At 42.9% G+C, this 19,354-nt stretch overlaps 1 protein-coding gene across 3 annotated transcripts in view; it reads left to right on the top strand.

Annotated features, from left to right (window-relative positions):
* The window catches only part of rgs3a (regulator of G protein signaling 3a), a 227,543-nt gene that overhangs the window by 161,633 nt on the left and 46,556 nt on the right, over positions 1–19,354 (top strand). For all 3 annotated transcript variants that reach the window (XM_079524842.1, XM_079524843.1, XM_079524844.1), the window contains 3 exons: positions 3,111–3,488; positions 4,211–4,551; positions 4,965–5,280. In XM_079524842.1, the coding sequence (XP_079380968.1) occupies positions 3,111–3,488; positions 4,211–4,551; positions 4,965–5,280 (1,035 nt within the window). The remainder of the gene's footprint in view (positions 1–3,110; positions 3,489–4,210; positions 4,552–4,964; positions 5,281–19,354) is intronic.

The raw sequence follows: 19,354 nt of genomic DNA, 5'->3' as shown, positions 1-19,354 counted from the left end.
AAATATTTATTTCCAAAAAAAAACATAATTTTACATAATAGGTAGTTAAACAACTAGTCGACTAGTAAACTAGGCAACTAGTCAACTAGTAAAAATGACTAGAAGTGAATGCCCTAACACACACTGGCTCATTTAAAATGATTGACAAAGCTTTGTCGAAGGCCTAATGTGTAGTGTTCACTATGCCAAGCAAAGTTGCAGGAAACAAGACATACTACAGTATGTGGGGTTAGATCAATGAAAATTGCAGCCCGTAGGCCGACGGTTGGGCTATAGGGAAGCTAGTATGTGATAGTGTGATTGCAGGCTATATGGATTTGTACCGACATTATCAGTAGTCAGTTGGGGATTTGTGGTCCGGGCTTGCATGAGAATATACTGACATCGTTAGGCATGCAGCTGAACACATGCTGGGTCCTGGACACAAAGTTATTCAACTCAGACCAAAGATGATGCTATCTGATGTCCAATTACCTGTGGTAATTGGACATGAGATTAATCTGTTGTATTCTGTTGATTAATCTGTTGTATTGTGTAGTCAGTCAGGCACATTCACATAAACTTTATCCACCATTATTATTCTGATGCATGGACAAAGAGGAGCATAAATACGTTTTTAAATTGAGGTTCTCTGGAGTGTATATGCCATATAAATAATATGGAATTATTTTATTGTCATTGTCATAAAAATGTCTGCTCCAAATCCAAATTCATCTTTTTTTTCACCATATTATTTCGATGGACAAAGAGGACAAATGCCTAAATATGTTTTTAATTGAAGTTCTCTGTGAATATGCCATGCCATATACAGTAGGCCTAAATAATATAGCTTTTATTTATTGATTTTTGAGTGGTGTAAACCACTCCTACAACTGGCTTTGTTAGTGCAGAAAAAATTAGCATGGTTGCTATGTTCACCCTGTTCACCCGGGTGTGATTTCATTACATGGCTTTGTTAGTGCAGAAAAAATGAGCATGGTTGCTATGTTCACCCTGTTCACCCGGGTGTGATTTCATTACGTCAGACATGATTTCATTACGTCAGACAGGCTATACCTTACACCACTCAGTTCACACGGGTGTGATTTTTTATTTGTTCATGCCTGCGTCTCTTTTCTCTCTGCCCTTGGTTTCCTGTCTCTCTACAATGAAGTATCTGAAAATAAAGCATGAAAAGAAAATGCCTAAAGAAAATCGAATAAAAATAAAGGTCTTTCATTCATTCAGGCTAATGGTTGTTTTTCCCCAGAAATCTCATCTACACTACTCTGCTCCTGGGGAATCTAGTTGGTCCTGTCCACTTCCTCCAAAGGCCACTAGTGATGCATGCTTGTATCACTGTGAGCTTTCCTCAGTCCAGGATACAACAGACCGTGTGTCAGCAAAGCTCGCAGGCTCATGAAAGTCCCTAGCCATCCCAACCATGGACTGTGTTCTAAGAAACTAACCTTTGGAATCTTTAGTGAGGACTCACATGATTATGGCGTATTATGTAATCTACTTTACTTCCTTTGTTTGCTCAGTTATGCCTATAGCACTGTCCTAAGACAGTAGTGACTGTTTCTTCAGCTCTTTATCTGTCCTAATCAGTCAACAGACCCTCATGTGACATGCAACATGTCTGTTTCCTATCAGCCATATTTGTAGCTGTGGGCAGGTATACAAACTGTGAATCCCTGTTGTTCAATGAGCCAGACTGAGTTTTCATTGCATTGACAGGTCATGTAAATTCTGTCTCCTTAGTCGAGTAAAATCACTTATACTTTTGAAGTCTGAATTATTGTCTTGCCTCATTGTGTATTAGTATGTTTTGAGCATCCACTACAGATTCTGCATTCACAGAGCTCACAAATCCGTTTAACAAGCTTTTTGAAAATAGCAGATCTACTGTACAAGCTGCTTGTAGATGCAACTCAAACCTTGTATGGGGGTCCCTGGCACAAAACGGTTTCAGACAGGGGTGGGGGGTCCACAGCAAAATACATATTCATTTGGGTGTCCTTGACATGAACAAGTTTGAGAACCACTACTCTATAGGCCTTGTTCATGGGGAGCTTGTTAAAGGACCTATAACATAAAATTCAACTTTTTCAATTTCTTTTGTGTTTTTGGGGCTCCCATATGTGTTTTCTATCCCCACAAATAACCAATTTTGAACAATCAGGCTTTCATATAATATAGGTGCTTTAATGGAAATTGCTCTCAGGAACAGCTCAACTGATTTTTGGACTGGTTATATCAGAGTGGTGATTGAGGCTCAAACCATTAGAAATAACTTTGAGGGACATAGACAATATGATATTAAATATTAAAAGCAGTTTTGAAATGCATGTTATTTGCGCTTTAAGTGAATGTCTTGTAATGCTAGCTCTCTAACAGGAAGTAGTTACAGTAGGCCTAGGAGGGCATACAGTATATAATGCACTTAAACTTGTAAGTAATTGTTACAAGGGAAGGGCTTTAATGTTTCTGGGTGTTCACAATTCATCTGACCACACTATTTGGCCATTCATTATTTTGCTGTTAAATCCTCAGGGCTTGAACAAAACATTGTCCACATTCATTGTCTCTAATCTACTGTACATTACAGTTTCTTGTGTTAACTACTGTTAACTCCGCTGTTACCTGTTAACTGTGGTTAACTGCGGTGGTATAGGAGGTGCTCTCCCTGTTACCTGTTACCTGTCGTTAACTGCGGTGGTATAGGAGGTGCTCTCCCTGTTACCTGTTAACTGTCGTTAACTGCGGTGGTATAGGAGGTGCTCTCCCTGTTACCTGTTAACTGTCGTTAACTGCGGTGGTATAGGAGGTGCTCTCCCTGTTACCTGTTAACTGTCGTTAACTGCGGTGGTATAGGAGGTGCTCTCCCTGTTACCTGTTAACTGTCGTTAACTGCGGTGGTATAGGAGGTGCTCTCCCTGTTACCTGTTAACTGTCGTTAACTGCGGTGGTATAGGAGGTGCTCTCCCTGCAGTTTTAGTACCTGTTACCTGTCGTTAACTGCGGTGGTATAGGAGGTGCTCTCCCTGCAGTTTTATTGTATCATTGTAGGGTCGTATAATAGCAGCGCGGGTGGAAATACTCATCTTCTCTTCTTGTGCTCCCTGTAGATGCTGGAGCCTAAGGTGGACACCTCTTCTTGTGAGCTGGGCGGAGGTGTGCGCGATCTCCACCTGCCCCCACGGAGCTCAGAGGGCGAGGAGAGCAGCCTGTACCCCTCCAGCCCGTCAGAGCCGCCCACCCTCGGCAGCCCCCACCCGTCCGAGCTGGAGGAGGTCTACAGCCCGCTGGGAGGATCCGTTGGGTCAGAGGAGCGCCACAAGGTGCCCCCGACGCCCCCTCCGTCTACCGAGGGGGAGGACTGCAGGAGCATGGAAGGCACAGATCTGGAGATGTGGAGAGAGGGAGGAGAGGAATTAGGGCAAGAGAGGGCCCATCATGAAGATGACGGGGAAGAGGAGGATCTACAGAACGTCGGGAGTGAGGAGGTGAATTTGGAAATTCAAACACACTAAAAGACTAATCTCCGCACTATGGGGGACAGGCTTTCTGCTCAGCTGCTCCTCAGCTGTAGAGACGATTCCCTATATTCCTATATATAGGCAGCTGTCTAAGGGCTGTGGACGGTGTAGGCTTGTAAGAGGGAGTCTAGATGTGGGCTTGAGTCTGGAGTACTTGGACCCAGATACCTCTCTTTGTACTGGTGATGATGATTATATATATGTTTATATGGTGTTGTTGACCTGGCACCTCTGAGTCAACCTACTTCTTGCTAGACGGTACACTTCACTGGTCTTGCCTGGCACTGGTACGCGTAGCTAGTCTTTGTCGGTCTTACTGCTGAGATTATCCTGGAACACACACGCTTTCTGATCGTCTGCGTCCTCTTTTATAGGGTAGCGTGACGTCGTGGCCCGGCGTCACACCACTGACCGTTTCCGTGGTAACATCAGCTGTGGAATACCCTCCCCGACCATGCTTTTAAAAGGCGACTAAAGACCTTCCTTTTAGCCTAAATGGACTTATTATTGATGCCCTGTGTTACAACCTAATTAAATAGTGTATATTTAACCACTGATTAGAACGCATTAATAGTTTTTTAGTCCTTTTAAATATTTCTGCTTTTTCTTTTTCTCTTGTTGTAATATTTGAGATTTGTTTCAAATGTACAATTAAAAGGTATTATTATTATTATTATTATTATTATTAGGAGGTGGAGAAGGAAGGGGCAGGAGAGATGATGGAGGAGGAGGAGGAGGAGGAGGAGGGAGCGGAGCTGAACCTGAACCCGGAAGCGGTGACCGCGGACGAAGACGGTGCCGCCTGGGGGGAGCCGCCGGACACCAACGCGCCTCCCTCCTCCTCCTCCTCGTCCTTCGTCATCCCGGAGCTGCGCCTGGACCGCTCCTTCAGCGCCGACGGCCTCTCCTCCACCAACACCGACGAGGAGGCCTACGAGTCGGAGGAGGAGGACGAGGACGATGATGACGATGACGAAGAGGACGAGGAGGACGATGATGATGACAGCGACGACACCTACCTGCAGCGCAGGTAAATGTACTAAAGTATTGACATAAAAATGGACTTTAAGTATGGCCTGGGACGGCTTAGCGGTCCAGGCACCTTGGCTTGTTAGTCTAGCATGATAGTGTGTCGAGGGTTTGAGTCCAGATCCCAACGAACTTTACTGTGTGTCTTCCCCCCCTTATCTCTCCCCGTTTCCTGTCTACCTTACTGTAATTCTACCAATAAAGGAAAAAAAGCCCCAAAAATATCTTAAAAAAACTAAAACAAAAGTCTGAAAACAAAAGTCATTATGCAGAATGTCAAGTTTCAATGCATACAAATAATTTTGAAAACAGCTGAAATGTACATGTATACAGGGCTGAAGTTGGTAGTGTAGCCTATGTTTTGTAATAATAATCCAAATGTATAAGGTAACAATTAGTAACTAAACGTTGCAGCGACAGCAAGAGGCGCAGCATGGTGGAGGGCACCACCAGCACCTGCGAGAAGCACGGCGGCGCTGGCGGGCTGAGCGTGCAGAACTCACTCCGCCGACGCACCCACAGCGAGGGCAGCCTGCTGCAGGACTCGCGCACGCCCTGCTTCACCTCCGACAACGCCATCAACTGCCTGGAGGTGGGCACGGCGCACCATCACCACCACCACCACCACAAGGGCGGCTGGACGCTCCCGTCGCCCAAGACCCTTAAGAAAGAACTGACCAAGAACGGAGGCTCCATGCATCAGCTGTGCGCGTTGTTCTCCGGGAGGAAGGTAGGCAGACGCACGCACGCACGCACGCACGCACGCACGCACGCACGCACGCACGCACGCACGCACGCACGCACGCACGCACGCACGCACGCACGCACGCACGCACGCACGCACGCACACACTATTGTGTTCTGTTAACAGATCAGAATCCAAGCGAATGAACTTTGAGAAGACTTAAACTGTAAAGCATTTCAAGGGAACGTTGTTATTGTTGGGGCCTGGAGTGGAGATACCCACAAAATATGACCTCACTCCACTGAAGTAGGCGGTATCACGAAGGAGGAAGGAAAAGTGGCGTGGCATAGGAGTGGCAGTGAACCTTGTATTTCGCTAGCCAATTACAGTGCAGATGAGGGGCATCGCTCCAAACAGAGGTCATCTGATGCTGCAGTCGTGGAAATGGTACTCAATTGATTTACTTATATAAAGTTAAAGTATCAATACTGCAATGCCAATATAGAACTACTAGTAAAAGTCCGGAATTCAAAATGTACAATGTATGTGTACGCGTTGTGAGCTTGTAGATCTGCTATTTTCAGCAAGCAACCAAATGTAAAATGACTTATACTGGATCTCTTGTCTACTAGTCCCTAACATCCCTTAGTCTGTCAATATATTTAGTCTTATAGTTTTAGTCACCATAGCTTAGTTTTCATTTAGTCAGTGAGAAAAGGTAGTCGACAAACATGTTTTGTCATAGTATTAGTCAACAAAATCAACACACGGTCCATTTGGTTTCATTAGTAGGCCTATACATTAGGGTTTTACTTTCGACCCGTTCACACAGAAAGAGCAAGTTAAAGTCCATTATGGGGAGAAAAATCTCAAAAGATAGTGAGATGACATCTAATAGGCTTAATAAAAATCCTCTTTAATCATATCCGGGTGGATATTAATGCCAATACACACATTTGTGTAAAATACAAATTCTGTGCAAGAGCACAACACTCAGACATCGGGGACCAATTTCGATATCACATTTGTTTCCCATGTAAAGTACAAGTCCCATGCAAATATGGAAATATGGAATATGGACACTGCTTCCACTTCCACTTCCACTTCACCTCCCATCCCCTCCCCTTCTCACCACATGAACACACACACACACACACACACACACACACACACACACACACACACACACACACACACACACACACACACACACACACACACACACACACACACACACACACACACACACGCACACACTTCTGTATTATGAGTTAATGATACCTGACTACATGTAGGCTATATTATATACTATATACTTGCTATGACATACTATAAATATACTTTCCTGCAGGCTTGGATTGTGTGCAGATCACTGATTTGTGCTGGTTTCCAAAGACAGTGTGACACCAAGTGGTCAAAATGGGAATAGCATTCCATGCATTAAAACAGCAATGTTGGATGTTGACTGCCAGACAACTGTTAGTTGTTGTAATGGAATTAACATTAATTTAAACTAATTGTACATTCCTATAGAGAGCTATTTTTGCTTTTACACAATGAATTCTTTACTGCTGCTTTAACTGAAGGTGTACATCATGTAGAAATAGTATATTGCATCTCCTGCATCAAAGGAATGATTAATTCACTACAAATCAATCAGTCAGCAATGTTATTATCCCTGGTGTTATTATCCCTGATAGGATAGGCTAGGACAGGGGTTCTCAACGTTTTTGGCCGGGGACCCCCGAAAATGCTTTGGCAACGTCTCGGGACCCCCGCCCCGCCCCCTCCCGACCCCCAATATAAATTGACTGCTACAATAACCTTAAACCATTTTGGGCGGGAACCCCTTTTGGTGTTTTAAGCATTGTTATAATTTAGCTATTTGAAAATAGCAGATCTACAAGCTCATAGCGCGCCACCGAGTGGCGCGCTACGAGCTTGTAGGTCTGCTATTTTTGAAAAATCGTGAAAAAAAAATAAAAAAACAAAATATATATATATATATATATATTTTGAAAATAATTTGGGGACCCCCCAGAATAATTTGGCGACCCCCCAAGGGGTCGCGACCCACGGGTTGAGAACCCCTGCTATAGGGGATGTTTGTCTTAGGCACATACAGTCATTGTGTTAGAAATACAATGACATGCAGTTATTGCAGTACAACACAAACTGGCAGCAAATTGCACACTGCCCATTGGATGATAGAGAAGATCAACATGAGATCATCATAAAATGTAATACAGTATGCTTGCTCATTAGAGCAAGTTTTATCCGGATAACTCAATAAAAATGTGCATTGCATGGTAGGTCATTAAACTATACTGCTATAAGTGCAGATGTCCCTTATTAATATAAAATATAGACAGTGATTCAGACTAATGGAGAAAGAGAGCACACAATAAAGTCATCAGTTTTAATGTAACGGGTCCATTTGCACCCATAAAGAGAGCTGTAATAGTCCATTTGGATACATGTATACACTCTCAGACTTATACATGGATAATGTGACTGTGTACAGAAGAGAGGCCATACAATAAAACAAAGTTGAGTGAATATTTTCTCCCTCCAGACACTTTTTAAAGTATATGTGAAAAATACTCTGCTATTAATATGTTGTAACATCCTTTTCCTAAACTCTGAAAAGGGGCTGGCGGCACATCTATTCTGGATCTATGAATATTCAAATATGCAGATAAAAAAATCCTCGCTTCTTTGGAAGGTTATCCACCACCGAAGCAAAAAGCAAAGTGTTTTCAGCTTTCAGCAAGTGGCTAATTTGACACCTTTGAGGAAGTGCAGAGAAGAATGTGACTCGGGTAGCAAGTTGAGCACAATATAATAATCTGTAATAGTCAAAGTCATGCATGCTAGAACATTGGTTTCTAACCTTTCCAGGATCAGGGCCCACTTGAAATTCTTGAAAGCGTTCGTAGCCCAACCCATTTGACCATTTACATTAGATGGTCAGTTTGGTGGGTCACGTGCATTTTCAGAGCATGTTTATTCTAATAATGGAACGGCTGTGTTGGCTGACATGAAAGCGCTCGGCATCGAACATGAGATGGCCATGGACCGTTTCCGGTGGAAGAAACCATTCTAATAATGAATCAATTGTATTCCAGCGTGGATTGATCCAATCAATACAATCAATGTAGCATAGTTTAAGTTATATTTTTGGTATCACTATATGAAATAGTAATACTCTTTTTAAAAGGTTTTTCAAAGTCGTAAAAAATGGCAAATACGGCCTGGGCCGTGGCTCAGCGGTCCAGGCACCTTGGCTGGTAATCCAGTCTGGCAGTGTGCCGCGGGTTCGACTCCCGATCCCGACGGCTTTTACTGCATGTCTTCCCCCATCTCTCTCCCCATTTCCTGTCAGCCTACTGTCTGTCCCTCCATACAAAAATAAATAAAATAAAGGCGAAAGCCACAAAAAAAAAAGGCAAATACGTTTAGGCATAAGGGGTAAGGTAAGGGGTTGGCACAAGATGTAGCACTTAGCGTTTTACCAATTATTTTTAGAGGCTCACGTGCAATATCCTCATGGGCCACCAGTGGGCCCCAGCCCACAGGTTGAGAATTGCTGCTCTAGGAGGCATAAACTGTAGAAAACCTATTTGAGTGGAGGAGGGGGACTTAAAACTCTGCCAGTGGCAGCTAGTAGGCCTATGAATTATGTCTATTTTATGCTGTGAGATGCGACGATGTCGCGGATCTATAAGCTCTTTGTGAGCTTATAGATTATAACCGGCCTGCACGGCACCATCATGTGACAAAGTATAAGTACACAGTGATGGAAAGTAACTAAGTACATTTACTCTGCATCTTACTTAAGTACTGTACTTAAGTACAATTTTGAGATATGTTTTACTTTCGTCAGTATTTGCCATTTTAAATACTTTTACTTCTACCTCACTACATCTCGGAGGCAAATATTATGCTTTTAGTCCACTACTACTATAGTTACTTTGCAGATTTTGATTATTATTACAAAACATACATTTACCACCTCAGCCTCAGCCATATAGGCCTACACACTTTGGCTATTTGAAATTAGCCGATGTACAAGCTCACAATGTGTCGCTTTGCGACGCGTTGTGAACTTGTAGATCTGCTACTTTCAGAAGATGTTTTTTATACATTTTGAACACTTGAAATAGGACATTCTATAAAGAGTACTTTTTACTATAAGATTTTGTACTTTTAATCAAGTACATTTTTTATTCCAGACATTTACTTGTAACAGTGTACTTTTTACACCACTGTAAATTAAGCTTAAGTTCAGGCTGTCATTTGTTTTTCACATAGAGGGAGCACCACTCCACCTTATCTGTGTCTTCATCCAAGCCAGTCAGCGATGTGCGAGGAGGCCTTAAATGGCAGTGTGTGTGTGTGTGTGTGAGCAGAACAGACAAGAGGAATGCAGCATGCAGGCAGTACTGGAGCCTATTGGTCTTGGCAGTTTCAAGGGTAATTTTACTACCTATTGGCGTCATGGGTCCATGCAGCTCCTTAGGGGCCTGTGTTTCCATTATTTAAAATGACCCATCTCCTCCCCATGCATTAATCTCATGACATCTCTAGGTCACCGAAGAGGTGTGCGTGTGTGTGTGCGTGTGTGTGTGTGCGTGTGTGTGTGCATAACTTTTGACCCAGTGAGCTTTACAAGGCCAATAAAGGCTTGTTAACACGTCCATACACAAATGAGCCTCCATGCGTATGATGCGTTGCCGCCTCTATAATACCCTCCAAGGTCAATGTTTACTAAGCTCAATTACCACAGGTGCTCATTTCCAGTCCGTCGAATGTAATATCGCGTCACAGACACTCATGCGCCCTCCGCATCAACGGCATCACAAACAGAACAGACGTTCGCTGGCAGAGATGACAGTCCCCAGTTCAAATAGTATTGTTTTGGGCGGTCAGGGCCTGAAATGTTTGGGAACCCTTGTATTAAACTCTAAGGGCTAGTTAGTGTGGCCCTGCCTGCATACTGGGAAAGGCAAGTTAATTTGTATAGCAACAGCAAGGCAATTCAAAGTGCTTGAGACATTAAGACATAGCATTATGACAATAACAAACAAATACATGAATAAATACTTACTGTAAATGCAATGTAAAAACTTGTAAATCCTGAGTGTTCGGGGCCCACCCATCTGACCACTCAACACGGCAGCCAGCCATGGCCAATGAAATGCCTTGTAGTGAGAGCACTTGCTCTTGAATGTGTGCATGTCTACTGTACATCACCAAATCATAATATGAACACAACTACAGTATGCGTTTGCTGTCCGCAGGGCCTCGCGACTACGCGGACGTGTCAAGTATAATCAGGCCGTGCGTCTGAGGTCTGAATGCCTTTGCAGACTGCCAGTATTCCAGGGGAATAGAGAGACAGTTGGCAACTTAAGAAAAAGGAGCATGCAGGAACAGAATCCAATAACCCACTTCACACTCACCCCGGTTGCTCCCTTAGATCATTTTGTTTAGGTTGTCATACAAGTGTGTTGCTCAGAGAACTAATATGGCATACTGTAAGTCTTGATCATCAAGCAGAAGATACTGCTTCAGATGCATTCATTGTTGAGGTGCAGTGGCTGAGTAGACTTCATGACTATTACTAATTTACAGTATGCTGCCGGATGGATGTCTGGCATCTAAATAATGTCTACATTCAGTTTATGACCATAAGCTTGAATGATGGCACGTGTATAGGTGACATGACATGTATGCTGTATGAATTTAGTTTGCTTTATTCTTGTAATTCTTGTGCGCGTGGCTAAGAGTGAATGAAGAAGAGAGAGAAAGAGAGAGGCAGAGGCAGAGAACATGGCTTGTTCATAAATCACTCCCCATCATAGAGTGCATTGTGAAAAGTAGGGTACAACCAATGGTCATTAATGCAAACCTTTCATATTGTACTACCATGCACTCCTCTCCTATACTGTATATCAGTGTTTATCTTTTCTGTCTTTTTTCCTTTGATGTGATGCTTTTGGTTGCCTATCATCAAGGGAGAGATGGCCAGACAGACTGAAAACAGGACCAGAGAAATGCACTTAGGGCATTCGAGAGAGAGAGAGAGAGAGAGAGAGAGAGAGAGAGAGAGAGAGAGAGAGAGAGAGAGAGTTGCTGAGATGTTCAGAGTACCTAGTATGCCCTTGCAATATGGTCAATGGTGCTCATCAGTAAAAGACTATATGACATAAGTTGTCCTTCAAGGGCTGGGTTTCCCAAACACATGGTGTAAGACTTGTAGTGCGGCACATGCTCAGATGCCCTCTAGGCCGCACACAGAAGCCTGTGAACATAGACATTTCGTGCATAGATGTGCCACGCACGGGCGGCGGTGGCTCAGGAGGTAGAGCAGGTCGTTCAATGATCCATGGGTCGGCGGTTCGAATCCCGGCTCCCCTGTCTACATGTCGAAGTGTCCTTGGGCAAGACACTGAACCCCAAATTGCTCCCGATGTGCTGGTTGGGTGTTGCGTGGCACATCTATGCACGAAATGTCTATGTTCACAGGCTTCTGTGTGAGGCCTATAGAGGGCATCTGAGCATGTGTAGCACTACAAGTCTTACACCATATGCGTTTGGGAAACCCAGCCCTTGTCCTGACCTCCATTTGCCCGAGTACAAAAAACCCCCAAGCATCCACAATCTGCTGCCGTGTGGAGTAAATATTAAACGGCATGAAACGTTGGTACTGCAATATAAAAGGATCATGCGGTAAAGTGACGTAAAAGGCTGGCGATGAGTAAAGCCTTCCGGTAGAGTGCCTCCGTCACAGGTTGACGAGAACCATGCTGACTTAAAGCACTGCAGGAGACACTAAACCAGGACGTCTTTGTTGCTGCTATCGGCTCATCAACTCCCCATTCATTTCCCCCCCTCATGCCATCCAGATCCTTAACCCCTCTTTCTTTTTCCACACATCCATCACACTCGTATACCTCTCTGTCTGCCCTCAGTTATGTTATTTTAACCGCACTAGGTTTTCAGGCCACTACAGGTGCAGATGGTGCTGATCAGAACAATGGCCATCGGGTTATGTGACGCATTTGAAGCCTTGGACACTAACACTGCTGTAGCTCCCCAATGTCCCCATATGTGTTTGTGACACGTTTGGTGCTGATTGGAACAACGATGTGTATGTTTATTTTTTACATTTAGTTTGACTCGGTTCGATCCACAGATAAATATTGTGAAAATCTGTCTGAAGTTAAAACAAGCTTTAATCACGGCACTATGCAGTATGTTTCGGGTGAATTAAAATAATTTTACACAGCCGCTTTTACTTCCGGTTCACGGCCCGGGAGTTAATGGTCTTCAAAATAAGATTTCCGGATGAAAAGACCTTGGCAGTGAATGGACCGATAGATACAGACATACAGACATTTAAGGCCGGGAACACTTTGGGGGTTTTTACTATACCCATCAAGACGGGAACCCATTTTGGATTGTTGTTGCTATGTACAGTATTATAGCAACATATTTCTTTCTTTTCTCTTTTTGTAATTTTTGAATAGATATTTGAAGTTTTTCCAAAAACTTCAGGATCTTCAAGGATTTAGATTTAGAAGGCGTTTTAGAATCTTCCTCGGGTCTAAATGGGTTAAATTAACACTGATGATTTTATAGTGTAGATTATGTTGATTCTCAACCTTTTTAATTTCAAGGACCCCCAGTTTGATATATGCACTACTAGTCCACAGACCCCTTTGTGATTGTTCCTTTTACCTCTGCACGACCCCAATCTATACTGCAGAATCTGTTTAGTTATGCTGTATAAGGGTGCATTTGGACCTCTGGTGCCTGGTGGTCCCCGGACCCGCTGTAGAGAACCTAGTGGTTTATGGGTTTATGTCTGTGCGTACGTTGTTTGAAATGTGTGTAAATATTGTTTGCCGTTTTATGTTGTTTACTGGTTTTTAGTTTGGTGGCCTACATTCCTGCGTTGTGTTGTGCTTACACAAGAGTGGATGTAAGCAAAATGAACACTGGTCCCTGAACACAGACACATGGATTTATACATTAAAACGCATACCGGTCCTGGGCCGTGGCTCAGCGGTCCAGGCACCTTGGCTGGTAATCCAGTCTGGCAGTGTGCCGCGGGTTCGACTCCCGATCCCGACGGCCTTTACTGCATGTCACCCCCCATCTCTCTCCCCATTTCCTATCAGCCTACTGTCTGTCCCTCCATAAAAAATATAAAATAAAGGCGAAAGCCACAAAAAAAACATTTTAAAACGCATACCGATGGTAGATGCACGCACGCACACACTCGCACACACACACACTCGCGCACACACAGCATGCACGCATCAATGCAGCACACACACAAATATAACACAGGCCCAGTGTGATGGAATGGTTACCCGAATAAGCAGGTAGCCTATGTGAATCTAAGCTTATTTGACATTTTGACTTCCCGTGCGTGTGTGTAGTGTGTACTATGTGCGTGTGTGTGCACCAGCTGTACCTCTTGTCCACTCGGAGTGGGTCACACACACACACTCGCACACGCACACGCACACACACGCACCCGCACACACACGCACATCCCTAAGTCACCGTAATTTTGACGGGTGCTACTATAGATCAAAATAAATAATATTGAAGAGAGATGGTCAGTCCAGATGCTCCCACTCCCAGAAAAATATTTGTATTCATGCAGCAGCAGCGGTAAAATAAAGACAACGTTTGGTTCTCTGTGGCCTTTCGGTCATCAGCTACACTGAAGAGTGTGTGAGAAGCCATGTACATACAGGGAATCGTGGGCAGAGTTCACATCAATCCTTGAATGCAGAGAGGACGCACATTGAGCTCAGAGAGATGGACTGCGTGTTGACAGAGGAGTATACAGTGGTATCGTGTGTCATTATGTAACTGTACCAACATCAGTGGAGATGGTGGCACTGTTGTCTTTGGCCCAACATGTTAGCATCTATTCTAAAAAAAATAAAAACAACACCTCGGTGCACATGTTGGACATGTGATATTCGATTAGACATGATGGAAAGTTTGAGCAAAAGTACAAAAAAAAGATCCTTTTTAACTTCTCCTTTCGTTAGTGTAGCAGAACGGTGTGAAGGTTGTGAGTGAGGCTGAGAGAAATCAGTGAGAAGAGACAGTTATGAGCTACCAATCGAACCAACCACTTTAACCGATTAAATGCAATAATACATTATTAATCAATCCCGATTTTGGGGGTATGGCATTTTGGGACGAAAACGTTTACCCAAAAATAATAATCAAGCTACCATCTCACAGTGTGTGGGCATGGCATCACATATCTGCATTGCTCACAATGTATTGCATTGCTTTGCAAGCATGTTTTTCTTTTGCATGGGGTTAATGTGGTTACACACATTGGGATTTACAGTAGCAGTGTGTGTAAGAAGTAGTAGCTGCATGGTGAGAGACATTGAGGAACACAGTGTAGTAGCTGCATGGTGAGAGACATTGAGGAACACAGTGTAGTAGCTGCATGGTGAGAGACATTGAGGAACACAGTGTAGTAGCTGAATGGTGAGAGACATTGAGGAACACAGTGTAGTAGCTGCATGGTGAGAGACATTGAGGAACACAGTGTAGTAGCTGCATGGTGAGAGACATTGAGGAACACAGTGAAACAGAACAGAAGTAGTAGCTGCATGGTGAGAGACAGTGAGGAACACAGTGAAACAGAACAGAAGTAGTAGCTGCATGGTGAGAGACATTGAGGAACACAGTGAAACAGAACAGAAGTAGTAGCTGCATGGTGAGAGACATTGAGGAACACAGTCTAGTAGCTGCATGGTGAGAGACATTGAGGAACACAGTGAAACAGAACAGTTAATCTGTAAGAAGTAGTAGCTGCATGGTGAGAGACATTGAGGAACACAGTGTAGTAGCTGCATGGTGAGAGACATTGAGGAACACAGTGTAGTAGCTGCATGGTGAGAGACATTGAGGAACACAGTGAAACAGAACAGAAGTAGTAGCTGCATGGTGAGAGACAGTGAGGAACACAGTGAAACAGAACAGAAGTAGTAGCTGCATGGTGAGAGACAGTGAGGAACACAGTGAAACAGAACAGAAGTAGTAGCTGCATGGTGAGAGACATTGAGGAACACAGTGAAACAGAACAGAAGTAGTAGCTGCATGGTGAGAGACATTGAGGAACACAGTCTAGTAGCTGCATGGTGAGAGACATTGAGGAACACAGTGAAACAGAACAGTTAATCTGTAAGAAGTAGTAGCTGCATGGTGAGAGACATTGAGGAACACAGTGTAGTAGCTGCATGGTGAGAGACATTGAGGAACACAGTGAAACAGAACAGTTCATCTCGGTCTACAGGAACATCTGCTTCCATTCTAATAATAATAATCCTTTTTTGTTTTGTTAATTCGTCCGTTTGAGTTAAATTTGCCTCGGAGACCACAGACGTTTTAGAGTTAAATTGACACGGCTGATGGCATCAGGTTTGATGCCATACTGTGTCATTCTTTCAAATAAACTTCCCACTGAGCAAGTGGGAGACGTCCGTCTAAAAATGGTTCTAACTGGTCTAAAAATGAAAGTGTTTTAGCGGTCTTAGCTTAGACGTTGATTAGCAGTTTTTTAAACATCTATATATAGGCCGTCTGTTTTAGACCATTATAACCCATTTTTAGACGACCATTTAGACATATTTTAGACGTCTAATAGCCTGAAAAATGCTCAGTGGTATATTTTCACACGAAAATGTTCTTTTGACAACTTATCTAAACTCTATTAAACATGACTGTCAGGGACCAGTGAATTGGTCAGCAAAGAGAGACGTTTTCTTACGATGTCTTTTTTTGTCTTTTATATTTCCCATAAAAGCACGACACTTACTAATTCTGGGGCCAAAATGAATGAGGAGAAACAGAACTTGACATCAAGACTGAGCTAACTCTAGTCTAACTAAAGGAAAATGCATACAACTGAAGACCAGCCATTTAAAGTCGATCCAGCACATCTGATAATTCAAACTCAACAAAAAACAAATAAACTTAAATCCAAATTAAATGACCTGATAAAAACAACTTGGCCTTGACCAAAGATAAGTTAATGGATGTGCACTCCAGTCCGTAACTTCATCACCGAACTTTGCTGTGTGTAGTCCCTTATGTTTGTAGTAGGCCTATGTAGTAGTGCTGAAAATAAATATAAACTAAATTAATAAACCAAAAAAGACAAATGTGCACCATGTTTTGCCCACTTTATGTGGCTGCTAGCACAATGTGGTGTCCATCACAATGACTCTGTGGAAGATGCAGTAGCATCGAAACGTCAGTCTTTTAACTTAGCACCTTGTATTGTCAGCTGATCCATAGTGTTCTTCATTTGATCAGTGGTGGAAAAAGTGCTCAAAGTTTTTACTTAAGTAAAAGTATCAATACTTTAATATAGAACTACTTTGTTACAAATACAACATACAGTATACAGTACAAAAGTATTGGTATCAAAAGTACTTAAAGTACCAAAAGTAGAAAAGTACTCTTTATGTAGAATGTACAGTATAAAAAATAAAATCTTTTAGCAGACCTATAAGCTCACAATGTGTCGCATTGTCCTTGGGCAGGAGCGTGCGTGTGCATGCGTTCGCAATTTATGTGTGTGCGCTCGTGTCTGTATTCTAAATAAGCACACTTATCATTAATCAAATGACTGTTGGGTGGTTGGGCCAGTGCTTTCCATTGGAGATTATTTTGTAATAGTTTCATAAGCTAGGTCTTCCATTCTCTGACAGTCATTCTTGACACTTGTTTGGGAAATGTGCGGCTGCCAGCCAGAGGCCAGCATGTTGAGGACTAGGTCTCATCCATTAGACAGAGAGAGAGAGAGAGAGGAGCATCTAGATCTTCCTCAGTTAAATATGTTTTGCTTATTTAATCCATCAGATGTTATGGTTATAAAACAAAATTGTCTTTTCTGTCCTAAATATCACACGCACGCACGCACGCACACACAGCTCACAGCTCACAGCTCACAACACACTGCGACACGTGATCTTGTAAATCTGCTATTTTCGCTAAATCTTAGTTAAAAGCTTAGTAGTGGAAAGAAAAGTACAATATTTGTTTTTGAAATGTGGTGTAGTAAGGAAGGTATATTCAAAACATACAAATACTCAAGTATACGTACAGATACTACAAATAGAACACTCCAGTATAAAAAGTACTCCACCACTGGGCATCAGTGATAAGGATTGTTGTCTGGCGTGTTTATGTGTTTGGTCTTGTGTTTCTTTTATGACGGAGACACGGAGCGCGTGGTGGCACTGAAATAACCCAGCCAGCAAAACATAGAAACCCCAAACGTAATGCTGTTCACATGATGCCTGCTTGAAGAGAAAATGTGGTATTATCGCAGCTGTCCAACTGGCTGCGCTCCTTCCTGTTTCATGACAGTAGTACTGGCTATCTATGGAGCCTTAAGGGTTCTCCTACCGAGCGCCCAGTGTCTGTCAGAGAGACTTATATTTAGCCATTTTGACACCAGCATATAAAACATGCGTGCACGCACGCACGCACGCAAGCCATTTTGACACCAGCATATAAAACGTGCACGCACGCACGCACGCACGCACGCGCGCGCACACACACACACACACACACACACACACACACACACAAACGCACGCTGCAGTTGGGAGTTTTCTGAGAAGGCCTATCACATGGAGTTGTCAGCTAGCTCCTGCATTGTGTGTCAAAATACTATAAAGATGCCACACAGTAAAGATTCTCAGTAAAAACCCTTCTTTAAAGCAGATAATTTGTGTCATTTGTTTTGTGAATACACATGTATTTTGTCCAATCTATATGGTAGAGTATGCTAATAGCATATAACTTATCCAATTGGCATTGAATTAAAAAAATAAAAAATAAATAAAAAAGTGAAAACAACGCAGCCCAGAGATAGTTAACACCGGTAAAGTTAAATCCCCCAAAATGAAGTCATTCAAATGGATTCTCAAAGAAACAGATACTGTAGTTGATACACTGTGAGTTTCCATCTGCTGGGCTGGTGCTTTTATGCTGTCTTCCTTTAATGTAGCAGTACAATCTTTTGAACCACTTTAATCATTATTATCTCTTTTTGCCACACTGTTTTTGCCACACTATGAGCTTGTAGATCTTTCAATATAATGCAATATAACGCATCCCAAAGTGATGCATTGTGCACCTGTAGATTTCCATTTGAGCTTGTCCATTTACTGTTTCTGCTCAACAGATTAATTCATACACTTGAACGATGATCTGACGATCATGCAAACATAATTGTGATTAAAGCAAATAATTGTAATCAGCCGATTATGTAATAATTGTGACAGGCCTAGGGGCCAGTGGACAGTGGACAACGCATCATGCATTCTTTACCAGGAAAAATAAAAAATAAAAAACATTTCCACATATCATATACAACGTTTCACAACCATTCAAGCTTTTTAATGTAATACACTAGAATTTCGCGGGCCTTTGGCCCGCTCATCCCAGAGTTGCGTTGCCCCGCGTTGCGATACAGAAGTCCACAGATACAGAAGTGCACAGTGACACGCGTTGTATGCAGCTGTTTTGTGTTGCAGCGCGCGTGTAGTGTTGTTGTTGTTATCCATATATGCGCCTCGGTTCGTCCCGTTTGTTCCACGCCAGGTGTCGACGCAGTTGTTGGCGCAAATTTCTTATTATTTTAACTGTGTATGTAATCGCGGCTAGTAGCACACTTTTTTTTTTAGGAGCACGATGAAAAGTTATCAAATAATGTGTTTGAGGGCCCTCCTATATACAGCTTTAGTCCCCACACGTCTCAATATTTGCCATTGACAAAGAACAGAGAAATTAGGTCGAAATGCCGCGAAATATGACGTAAATTAAAATGTATTATATATATATATTTTTTTAATTGAATGTAAATACTTTACTTATAAAAAAACCTGGCAACCCGCACCCCGCGGTCATTTTCCGCTAACCGGAGCGGTGCTCCCTAGCCTGCTGGAGGGGTTCACATCATCCCATGCAGGCATGCACCCTCGAGAGGAAAAAGAAGGAAAATAAATGCAGCCTTGAGCAGGCCTGGAATTTCATCCTTTTAGGGGCAAGG

This window comes from Electrona antarctica (assembly GCF_951216825.1).
Source record: "Electrona antarctica genome assembly, chromosome: 16".
NCBI classification, from domain to species: Eukaryota; Metazoa; Chordata; class Actinopteri; order Myctophiformes; family Myctophidae; genus Electrona; species Electrona antarctica.
Note: the sequence above shows the minus strand (reverse complement) of the source record. Positions and strands in the feature narration are given on the sequence as shown.